The sequence below is a fragment of the Sus scrofa genome, chromosome 5, assembly GCF_054392235.1.
Source record: "Sus scrofa isolate SSC_HxYL_T2T_F1_AM1 chromosome 5, Sscrofa_HxYL_maternal_Yorkshire_Landrace_v2.0, whole genome shotgun sequence".
NCBI lineage: Eukaryota > Metazoa > Chordata > Mammalia > Artiodactyla > Suidae > Sus > Sus scrofa.
Window position 1 is genome coordinate 108,207,873 of NC_139387.1, and position 12,639 is coordinate 108,220,511.

At 36.3% G+C, this 12,639-nt stretch overlaps 1 protein-coding gene across 4 annotated transcripts in view; it reads right to left on the minus strand.

Moving 5' to 3' along the window:
• Nucleotides 1-12,639, minus strand: part of PTPRQ (protein tyrosine phosphatase receptor type Q) — a 224,236-nt gene that overhangs the window by 176,048 nt on the left and 35,549 nt on the right. For all 4 annotated transcript variants that reach the window (XR_014804594.1, XM_084957734.1, XM_021093069.2 and 1 more), the window contains 2 exons: nucleotides 3,994-4,176; nucleotides 3,540-3,641 (listed from right to left, as the gene is read on the minus strand). Coding sequence is in view for 3 of the 4 variants with exons in the window: in XM_084957734.1 (XP_084813860.1) it covers nucleotides 3,540-3,641; nucleotides 3,994-4,176 (285 nt within the window). In the remaining variant the exon portion in view is untranslated. The remainder of the gene's footprint in view (nucleotides 1-3,539; nucleotides 3,642-3,993; nucleotides 4,177-12,639) is intronic.

Genomic DNA, 12,639 nt, shown 5'->3' on the forward strand with positions numbered 1-12,639 from the left:
TGTCCATTTTACTGGCATATAGTTGCTAATAGTAGTCTCTTGTATTTGAGACTATATATGGTCCTTTGTATTCTGTGGAGTCAGTTGTAATTTCTCCTTTTTCATTTCTAATTTTATTGATTTGAGCCTTCTCACTTTTTTTCTTGATCAGTCTCACTAAGGGTTTATCAATTTTGTTGATTTTTTCAAAGAACCAACTTTTGGTTTCTTTGATCTTCTCTATTGTTTTCTTTGTCTCTATTTCATTTATTTCTGCTCTGATCTTTATGATTTATTTCCTTCTGCTAATTTTGGGTTTTTTCTATTCTTCTCCTAGTTGTTTCAAATGTAAGGTTAGGTTGTGAGATTTTTCTTCTTTTCTGTATTACTATAAACTTCCCTCTCAGAAATGCTTTTGCTGTGTACCAGAGGTTTTGGGTTTTTGTATCTTTGTTGCCATTTTTCTTTCAGTATCTTTTGATTTCCTCTTTGATTTCTTCACTGATCCATTGGTTGTTTGTTAGCATATTGTTTACCTTCTAGGAGTTTGGGTTTTTTTCTGGTTTTTTCCTTATAATTTATTTCTAGTCTTGTAGCATTGTGGTCAGAGAAAAATGCATGGGATGATTTCAACTTTTTAAAATTTACCAAAGCTTGATCTGCGACCCAAGATGTGATCAATCCTAAAGAATGTTCCACAAGCACTTGAGAAGAATGTTATCTTCTGCTGCTTTGGGATGGAAGGTTCTATAATTATCAGTATCTGGTCTAGGGTGTCACCTAAGGCTTAGTTTCCTTGTTGATTCTCTGTCTGGATGATCTGTCTCTTGATGGAAGTGGGGTGTTAAAGTCCCCCACTATTATTGTGTTGTTGTTGATTTCTCCTTCTACGGCTATCAGCAGTTGCCTTATATATTGAAGTGCTCCTATGTTAGGTGCATATATATTTACAATTGCTACATCTTCTTCTTTGATTGATCCTTTGATCATTATGTAGTGTCCTTCTTTGTTTCCTATGATTTTCTTTGTTTTAAAGTCTATTTTGAACACGCCTTTTTAAATAGAACACCACACAGGGAAATTTACTCAATAGTTTATAATAACTACATAGGAAAAAAGAATAGTATGTGTGTGTGTGTGTGTAACTGATTCACTTCTCTGTACACCTGGAACTAATACAACAGTGTAAGTCAACTATACTTCAATAAAATTTATAAATTAACAAACACTGCACATCTACTATAGCATGCTAAGTTTAAATCATTTTAACATTTGCTAAAATAAAATTTGTATGAATTTTTAAAAATGAAATTGGAAAAATTAGAATAAACACAGTATCTTTTGCAACCTATCCAATCGTCATGACAGAGCACATGAGGACATATGAAAAGGGACATTATAAGGCCCTTCCTCCTGCTGCCTGGCATGAGCTTTCCATTTATCTTCCTTCAGGTCACAACTGAGATATAACTTCTTCAGCTGAAGTTTTCTGGAGGCCTCAGAGGACTACAGTTCCCCTTTTGTCCTGGCGAATACTTATTACAGTAATTAGATTTATAAAAAGTATGTGTCCTACACATTTGTCAAATTTAGATCTCTTCTTTTTACCTTTAGGCTCCATGAAGGCAAAGACTTCCTAATACCTAATAAAGCAAAGTTTCTTAGGCCTTTATTCATTCTAGATTTGCTGTATTTTTATATAAGGGGGTCTTGTGCTTAACCCTGTTTCTTAACAATTAGATCCATGCCTGGGCCACCCAGGTAATTTGGATGCATAGTATAATCTGAAACTACTGATTGAGTGGTAAAAAAGAAATTCACATGCTCAAAATATACGTTCATTACTGGTCTAATTTCCTTCAGATAAGACGTCCAATTCTTACCACAGGAACAATTTCATTAGATTAGAAATAAAAAAGTGGGTACTATGTCTAGAAGGGTGTTGCTAAAACAATTATACGTCTTTCTTAGACATAATCTAAGATAGAAAGGAAAGTTACTCTTCTTCCACAGCCTTTAACCATTGTCCATTGGGAACATTTATTTATCTGGTTAATTTTCACTGTGAGAGCAAGAAGAAGCTAACTACAGAAAATGAAGATTTGGACAGATAAATTTTGATGAAGAAACAAGCATAGAAAGTAGAGGCAATAACTAAGGAAGGGCTAACCCATGAGAAGGCTTAGGAGTGGGGCAATCAGTTCTACGTTTCTAGAACCTGGGGTAGGACCTAAGTTCTACCAGCTCCTGACCCTGGCAGCACACCTATCAGGATGCCCTGGTGAAGTAACTTAGCAGAGAGGAAAATAGAGAGGGACCTGAAATGGGGAAAGAGGACTCCAAAGACGGTTTTTCTTGTGGTAATAAAGTAAAAAAGTAGAGTAAGAAAAACACAAAGAAAAGCCTTCCTTCTTCTGGAAGTACATAATATACATTTTGTCCTGGTGAATTACTAGAACATCCCTAGGATTCGCGTACTGTGAAGATGGGAAAACTTGAAAGAGAGGGTGAAAAAAGATATCCTACAAGCACATGATACATCCAAAGCCCTCATGGAAATGGGGCTTTCTTTTACAGAAAAAAAAAATAACATTCTTAAAATATACGATGTATAAAACCTAAAATGCAAATCCAAAGCCCAAATATATCCCTCAAAAGTAATTTTCTTAGGATGACATACACCTATTACTGGGTAAGGTGGCATTGTAAGTGGTCTCAGTAGTAAAATTGATTTTTTTCAAATTAGGAAAATGTTCTTAAACATTCAATACGAAGGTTGTTCGCATTTAGGAATATCATCTTGGCAAATTATGTAGGAAAACCTGGAAAACAGCCTGAACTCATTAGCAAGCTAATCCTAATTAACAATAAAAAATGTTGCAGTTTGACATAATAAAATCTACTACAAAACTTATGTAAATGTCTATTCTCATGAATGTTAAAGTTGAAAGACACAGTCGTAACATACGTTGATTGATGTTCACACTATTCAAACCAAAATTTTAGCTGTGAAAATTCTCATGCAAAAAAACATTACTGGTTTTCGGAGTTCCCGCCATGGTGCAGCGGCAACGAATCCGACTAGCATCCATGAGGACATGGGTTTGACCCCTGGCCTTGCTCAGTGTGTTAAGGATCCAGCATTGTTGTGAGCTGTGGTGTAGGTGGCAGACTCAGCTCGGATCTGGTGTTGCTGTGGCTGTGGTATAGGCGGCAGCTGCAGTTCCAATTCAACCCCCAGCCTGGGAACTTCCATATGCTGTGGATGCAGCCCTAGAATGACAAAAAGACAAAATATATATATATAATTGGTTTTTCACAGAGCATAGTTGACTTCAGGATTTTTTTAAAAGTATTTAATACCTGATTTTACTGAACATAAATCTGACTTTTCAAGCTCCTCTTACACTGTGACAGTGGAATCGCTGTATAATGCTCTTGCAGCATGTAAGTTCTACCCAAGGCTAGGAGAATTCTTACATCATACATTCAGTCTATAGACGTATATTTTTAAAAAACGATGGATTCGAAATATATCACTTATTCGCAGCTATATTTACCATCTTCCTCAGTTAGCACACTTATAGGTAAACTCCGAACTCCTTCACCACTGAGTGTGCTAGCAGACACCTCTATCATGTATTGGGTATACTTCTTCAGTCCTAAAGAGGAATAAAGTTGATAAGACTTACAAAATATTCTTTAATTTTATGCAAGAAGCAAGCTATGACATGTCTCTTAACAATCCTCCAAAAGTAAAAAGTAAATGAAAATGTAGTTCTTGGAAGAGAAAATCCTATTATGAACACAAAGTGTTACAGAAAAATGTGGGAAAAAAATGACTTATTCTTTCATGTGACCTGCAATAAGCTGCTAGCTTATTTAACCAAAAAGCTGGAACTGTCATACTCCATATAAAACTAATCACAGTTACTATTTATGACATAACAAGCTAATATTTCATAATCACTCTGTCAATGTAAACGTAAATATCCAAAGTTATATACTTTTTACCTTTAATGCTCTGGGTCAAAGAGCTTGTATTTATAGTTCTTTCCTCATTTCCATCACTTTTCTTGAGATAAATTGTATATTTTTGAATAATTCCATTGGGACTATTTGGGGGAAGAAATGATAGCTCAATCTCTCCAGAGGAAATATTTCTGTAAGTAATATTTTCTGGTGCACTATCAGGCGCTGAAAAAAACAAAAATATACGTGCATTAAATAATTCTGCCCCAGTAATGTATTCAGCTGAAGTTTTCACCCCAGTGGACTAGGATATGTATATATGAACATTCAGCAGGGTGTGATTATAACAACAACCTAAATGCAATAAAATGTATGTAAATTATAGCATTTATCACTATATAAGAAAATTTCATCTCAAAGAAAATTCATGCAACTCCATCAAATGTTTATAGGATGATATTTTTTATTAAAATACTTGGACTATATTAAATTGTCTTACATTGCAGAACATGTAGGTACAGTGGTTCCTTGGTATCTGCAGGGAACTGGTTCCAGGATCCCCACCCCCCACCCCTCCGTGGATGCCAAAATCAGGCAATGCCCAAGTCCCTTATATGAAATGGCATAGTATTTGCATATAACATACGGACATCCTCTTGTACACCTTATCTCTAGATTACTTATGACCCTAACACAGTGTAAATGCTATGTAAATAGTGTCTACCAGCAAGCAGCAAGCACATTAAAGTTTTGCTTTTTGAAATTTTGTGCAATTTTTTTGAATATTTTCAATCCACGATTGACTGATTCTGTGGATCTGTTAGCCATGCAGACACAAAGGGCTAACTGTATAAGAAAGAGGACTGAAAACCACTAAAAAATTGATTCTGTCTTTCATTAATAATATATAACTGGTTAATAGGTTAATTTTTATACACAGCAAGGTCTATGACAAGGCAAGAATCTTCTCCTAGATATGAGGCTGCATATAATGACCTGGCAATAAAACAGAGTCTTGAGGATACAGGATATCAATAACTAAAACACTAGCTTTCTGTATCTACTGATGTTCTTATTACAGGGAATGTGACGGCACTAAAAGGTTCCCTCAATGTATTCTAATACTAATACTACATGTGGGAATCCAATGCTGGCAAAATTTTGGAACAAACATAGAAAAATCAAAGTAAAAACAGGAATCCTGTGATGGAAGCTGGTACCAGAGCCAGCTCTGCCTTGGAGGGTACTGCTCAATTCTAGTGACTTTGACTTTCTGTATTAACAGTTGTGTGGAATACCAGAAAAATAAGATAAAACCTTGGGCCACTAGAAGTATAAAGGATACCCCTGCATAAAGAGTTGGAACTCCAAAAGAATGCAGTTTTAACCAGGGTCATGATATGGGTCAGCTCCAGAGGCCCCTTGGCTTCTTTTGCAGAGTGCCAAGAAGGAGTGCTAACTCCTAGGCTTGTGCAATGTACTGCAGTCACTGTTAGGCAACAGGAAGGAGAAGAGAACCCTCCCTGCAAAAGAGGACTGAAAAGTAACTGTTCTCTTCTTGCCATTCCTCTTGATGAAGAGTGGACAGAAGGAAAAGTGATACATTTTTGGAACTGCAAGATTAAATCCATGGTACCCATATAGCCTGAAAAGAATCTCTACTTCTGAACATAAGTTAAAATGAATCTGTAATACTGAGCTGCCAGCTGTAGTTCTTAGTTAGCAGAAGCAAACACACATTCTCCCTAAAGAAACTCAACTTCAACTAAGGCCACATAAAGTACCCATAGATAAAGTTTTAAGAAATATGAACTCACTGATAAAAATCACAAAATACACAAACAAATCAGGCACCAATAATTAAAGCCTTGCAGCAAAGGAAAAGGAAAAATACACACACACACACACACACACACACACAAAGCAAACTTTAAAAGACTTTAGATATTGAAATTTTCAAAGAATGTATAGGTTTACATATTATAGTATACATATTATTTTTATGTTTATATACAATATATAATAAAAATTATATGTGATATAATTTAGTTCAAGAAATTGAACATTCTAAAATATGAACAAAAAATTCTTTAGAGAAAAATAAATAAAACTGATTGTAATATAAATAACCAAGCAGGCTTGAAAGACAACCAAAAAGGACTTCTACAATAGAAGAAAAAAACCTTAAATTAAAATACTCTCGGTTTATAAAAAAGTAGGTTAGGTAGAAATAGTGAAAATTTTAGTGGAAAAGATGATAGTTGGATAAATTATCAAAAAGTAGCTCACAGAAAGAAAATGCAGAAAGTATAAAATGGCAGTTTGGAACATAAAAGATATGCTGAGAGGGTCCAAGATAATAGAGAAAATGAAGCCTAAATATTTGAAGGGGTAATGACTGAGACTGATCCAAAGTGGTGAAATATATCAAGCTTCAGAACAAGGAATGAAAAAATCTCAAACAATTAAAAAAAATCACCTATAGACACATCATTGTGAAAGTACAGAATAGCAAAGAAGAGAAGATCTTAGAAGCACCAGGAAGAAAACAGTTCATCCTGCAGAGAAGAGTGACATCAACTGAGAAACCACTGGAATTCTATACCCTCCGAAAGTAACAAGAGCAAACTAAGGACATTCAAACTATCAACAACAGAGAGAAAGTCATCAGCACAACCTCAACAGATGAACCTGTCAACAATGCGCTTTTAGAAAAAAACTATTTGTTGGAGATGAAAGACCACAGCTAGAAAGATAGTAGTTTGAAATTGCCTTCATAGAACAGTAACAATAATGGCTGATTCAGGGGCTCAATAATATAAGCTAAACATGTATGTATTATTGTCATTATAGAGTCCTGCTACAAGGTCTTTCCTTTCAAAAGAGAGAATCAACCTTTTTATTGGTATTCTAAATACAAAGGATATAAAAAATGCTGCCCATTAATTTAGTAGAGAAAATTCAGATGCTTTAAAAAGATGGAAACAGTGGTCCCTCTGCCCCATTGTTATCTGTTACAGAGTGTACTGTGTCTATGGCAGACTTAACAGAAAGACATGGCATAAGAATGCAGATATTTCTAACACTTTGGGGAGAATTGTAATTCAATACATCGCTTGACATAGCAATATAATTCTGCTATTCCTCAACACTCAAAATCTTCTCTAATGTCTTTCTAAGCTGCGCCTCAACAGCTACTCTGAATACTTTCTTAAAGTGGCTCTGAGTGAAATCTTGGACTTACTTGAGAACAGGGCAACTTAGCCCTCTTGGGGTTTTTCTCTCGTCATCCCTACAGCCATAGGGCCTGGAAGTCAAGCAGCTACCTTTATGCTTTTCTTTGCCATACCCACTTTTCTTCTCTCTCCTTTCTGAGAACATCTAGGTGCCACCTCTCCTTAAGATAATCCTCTAGCGGCACTCTGCCACTTCTTCACGCATCTTAAGAATTTTATCACCTGGATGACTGCCTTCCTTCCTACACTCTTAGAGGTGCCGGCATTGATGGAAATGATCGGGACTCTGTATTCCTTCACCTCTGCAATGCCAGTAATTTCCCTTCCACCTTACTTTAACCACTAGCTTTCATGGCCACACCTGAGGCCTTGTCATTACCAGCACGGCCAGTATTACTTCTCTGCGGCAACACCTCTCTTTCCAGCTCACTGACCCTTGTACTGCCAATTCAACGAGTCTTTGATCCTCATCAAATATCACCGTCCATAACCTCCCTTTGCCCTCATCTCCCTCCTTACTCAGGTCAGAACTCACAGTTTATCACTAAAGTCACTCCCTGGTAATCTCCATCAACTCCATTTTCTATCTTACTTTTCTGGGAAAATTCCAACTTCAGTTAAAAACTGAGTAAAAAAATCTGCAGTGTAACAGCTGAAAATGTCTGCATGAAATGCCACTCCATTCTGACTAGCCTCGCTTTAGTTTATAACCTCAAATCTCAAATCAATCTTTCTCATTGCTTGGCAGTCTGTACCTATTTTAGATGATTCAGTTTTCTTTTCTGTTATGTCTGTTTTCACCATCTTCTCTCTCCACAAATATCCAATGTCCCCTCCCCCTTCTTATTCAAAGCTGGTAAACTTGCTTCTTATTCCCCTGAGACAATAAAAACACACAAGAGGACTTATCTTCCTACCACCTTTCTTCAACTACCTTCTCCCCCTACTCCTTCCTAAAACTTGGGCCTCTACTTCTGCACTAGATTTCATTCTACCTACCCAGTCAGATTTTAGACTTGAGGTTCTTTCCTCGACGTTGTATTTTTAATTTTTTCTCTCTTCACTAAATTATATCTATCATTGTACACATTGTGTGCAGGTGAACACACACCCACTCTCACCCCATTCTGTCCTCCACTTTATACCAACAGTCCTCGAAATCTGCCTTTACTCATTTGCTTCACCTTCTTGCCTATCATGCGTAGTCCCACTTCAGGGAGGCCCTTTCTGCGTTATTAAACATGAAACCTACCGTCAAGGAGTCATCAATGACCTCCATCCAGCCAAACCTCTAATCAATTGTGCATCTTACTTGACTGTCAGCAGCAAATTGCTTCTACTTTAAAGTATTTGTTAACTTGTCTTCTAAGACATGATCTTCTCCTGACTTTCCTCCTACTTCACCAGCCACTCCTGCTTAGACCTTGACTGGCTCCTCTCTGACGTCCCAAAGCGTACATGCCACAGTACCCAAGGACAGTTGTATGCTCCTTTGCATTCTGTCTATACTCACTCTGACTCGACTTTACCCCATCCCCTGACTTTGAATACCAGATATATGATGCCTCTAAATTGCATATCCAACCCTGAATCTTTTCCCTGAGTTTTAAACTTACATGCCCAACTGCCTTCATGACAGACACTTGGATATTGCAAACATGTTTAAAACATGAATTCTTGAGTTTTCTTTAAACTGATCTCTTCTATAGACTTCTTCAACTCAGTAAATGGCACATCATCCATCAATATACTCAGACCAAAAACTTAATTAATCTTGATTTTCCCTCTTTATTCCCAAATCCAACATATTCAATAGCAATCTTCTAAAATTACAAATCATATCATGTTTCTGTCTTATAAGTCTCCAATAGCCTCACATTAAAATTAAACACCAAGCTTCTTAGTATGGCACCCAAGAATCTGCATGGTCCCCTCTGCCTGTCTCGCTCCCTCTTCAAGGGCTAATTCTACCCCCATAGCCCATACTGCTCAAACGACAGAAATGCTCAGCTCTTCCCCAAACACACAAAGTGCCTTCCCACCTCAGGAACTTGGTAACTGCTACTCTTCCTTTTGGAACACTTTGCTTCTTTATCCCCATCTAATTAGCTCTCACACATTATTAATATCTCCAGGCAAAAATAACCTCCTCCAAGAGGCCTTTTCTCAGTCTTCTATTTAAAACAGTCTGCGCACTATTGTGCCACACTCTCTTCTTTCCCTGATACTTTTTACTTCAAGTAACTTACTAGTACCCCAAACCATACATATTATTTACTTGTTGGTTTATTTTCTGTGATCCTTGTAGATTGTTAAGTTCCAGAAAGATAGACATTTTGTCTGATTTACTTCTGTCACTGAAGTGCCTAGTTCAGTGGTAGCCTGGTAGCACGTGATGTGGAAGCCACAAAAATCTGTTCAGTGAATGAAAACTATGTTCAAAATGATACACATTTTGAAAAAGAAGAAATTCACAGCTAAGGAAAATAAGATTATACTGACTAGCTCTTTAATGGCAAGGAAAAAAGGAATAAATAATGCCATGCTTGAATTTTATGTCAGTAGAATTTCTAATTTTGAAAAACTTTCATCGGGATTTGCCAAGTTGTACCTCTGGAGTTACCTGCCTACCACTCGTAGTCAGAATATAAATATGCACCCCTGACCCCAGGCTGATATCCTTTCCATTTTTGTTCATTTATCCTTAGGAGATAACCAGTGGTGGAGGAATAAAGTAAGGCAGAATTAATGGCTTGGTGATTTTGGACAGCAGTGCTGCCCTTAAAGTTTTACGAAAGAGCTTGTTGTTTCCAATCGCAGAAGAATCATGTAAAATAGACTACTAATGAATAAAAAGTAATTGTCATATCAGTTGAAGTAAGCTGGCCCTATTAGAAACTAAAAGTAAAAAATAATTTACTTCATGATGATCCTGAAATACAAAGTGGGAAGTTACCTTGAGTATGCCAAAAGATTATTCTTTGGCCTACATAGTTTTCATGTTACGTCAAGAAAGTAAGACATGCCATTTATTAATATGAATAAATTTATACAGTCCTACACCAAATTTTGACCCTCATCTAAGCTGCTAGCCATTAGTGGTTTTTGCCTCAAATCAGACTTATTCAAGGCATTTGGTTAATGGCTTGATGTAAAAAAAGATGTATCTTAAAAGGGAAAGAAAAAAATATATGTATCTCATCTAAGGGTAATTTGCATGGGAACTTAAAGTTCTTTGCATAATTATTGTGCCCCAGGCATAAGAAAATACAAATTCATTCAAGAAAGTTTGTCCCCTGCACATTCTATGCTTAAAACACACAAACACACAAAACACACATAACACGCATAAACACACAAAACACTCAATTCACACACACACACAGGCACACACAAACGTGAGATCAATCTCATATTGATCTTTCCTGCTTTAACATAAGAGTATTTTAATTCCAAGCATTAGTCAACTCTAATTCCCCAATCCAGACAAAACATCTAAACGAATCCTTTACTCCTACTTGTAATTAGCATCATTAACATATTTCTGAGTTAGCATGAAACTAACAATTTTGCATGAAACAATATTCAAAGGGGGATCTTGTTTTTTTTTTTATAATAAGAGCAGAGGCTGTTTTTATCGTATTTAATATGAATATTGAGCCCTGGGAACAGATTGTTGCTCTTGAGCACATCTTGCTTCAAATGATACCTTGAGACCCTTCTTAAAATTCTAGCTTCCCTTTTTGCCAAAAGAACTAAAATTGGGGGCTCAATGAGAACAAACATGATCTTGGAAAATCGCTAACACAGGTCCCATCGCCTGCCATGTCTATCCAGATGGGGCATGTCCAGATCTTAAGAATACGTTAACATAGCACAGGAGAGCTAGAAGTTAGGCATATGGACAGTGAATCCTATGCTCTACCGTTAGGCCTCTTGTGCTTCCAAGGAGTTTAATGTCAAAATGACCCAATTATATCCACCCAGATGGGTGGACTGGTGAGCCTTGGAATAAGATCGTTTTCTAAGATATTTTCCAAAACTAAAACTCTCCTTTTAAGTTAGATTTCAGGTAAATTCTTACCTTCACTTGGGCTCACTATGCCTGCCTTAGAATTAAGATAATGACATGACAATTTTATTCTTCAAAACTGAGTAAAAGATTGCATGCATATAAAAATTAGCAAGCAAAAAAGACGGTTTATGGATAATCATTAAATTAGGTGTTCTTGATGCTGCGACCACTACACAGTAAAATGCTGCATAAGCGTCCATGAACGCGGTGACTATTTAACATCATAACAGGACCCTGCAAATCCTTGCTTGCTTTCTTCTTAGCTTGCCTAGCCCAACTGTAAACTATGACTGCAACAATGAACACAAAGATCCTAGATACCTATTTTTTAATTTACCAGCTTTATGGATGGAAATGGGCTTTACAGTCAGATGGACTTGGGTTCCAAGTTTAGCGTCACCATTTACCAGCTGGGTGACCTTAAGCAATTAAAATCCCTGTAATTGATATTAACTACAGGAGAGTGGAAAATCATGTTCTTTTACAAAGCTCATATAGCCCGGTAAGGGTTGGTACATTGTAAATTAGGCAGGCATAGTGAGCCTCAGGGAATGTAATATTTGTAAATATTTGTTGAAACTGCTTTATTGTTGAATATGTGTTGAAAGGATGAATCTAGCAGATCTCAGTTCTTCATTTGGAATGAAGAAAATAATACCTTATTGCTTATTCTAGGATTAAGAAGGTAATTTTTGTGCAGGCCAATAGAAGAGCTCACACACTTGTTGTCAGTACTTAAAATGTGCTAGTTTCTTTCTTTAACACAATGTAAAATAAAACTAGGTAGGTTTTTTCCTCAAAAATACTTGTTTTAAGTACAAAATTTATAAAAGCAATGAAGTATGCAAATGCATATAACATCAATTAAATTGCACTATAATGGGATAATTTATGATGATAAAAAGTGCTATTTCATTACTTATTCCTGGAATGACAGCTATTGTCTTCCTCTATGGTCACTTCTATGTCATGTCATTATATTAATTTCTGTGACCAGTCTCAAGAGGATACTTTTGCCCAAAGGTAAAGTGCTTTACTAGATTCCTAATTCCTGAAAGTCAAGGACACATATAGTAATTGGCTGAACCATAAGAAATTGCTGATATTTAGCCAATTACGATATCTATAAACAGCAACTCCACATGGTTCAACCAGTAGCTAATCAATAAATAGTTATTTTTTTAAATGTAGGGATAAAACAGTAACTTTACACTTAGTTTTTGATTATAGGCATGCTCTATAGAATTGGCCTAAAAGTGATGCTCCAATATATGATTATAAGCGTAATATAAACAATGCGCAAAGATGATCAAGCAAATGTGCTAGTCGCTCTTGCATCAGTGAAACACAAGTAATCCTTTGCTTGCATTATTTCTC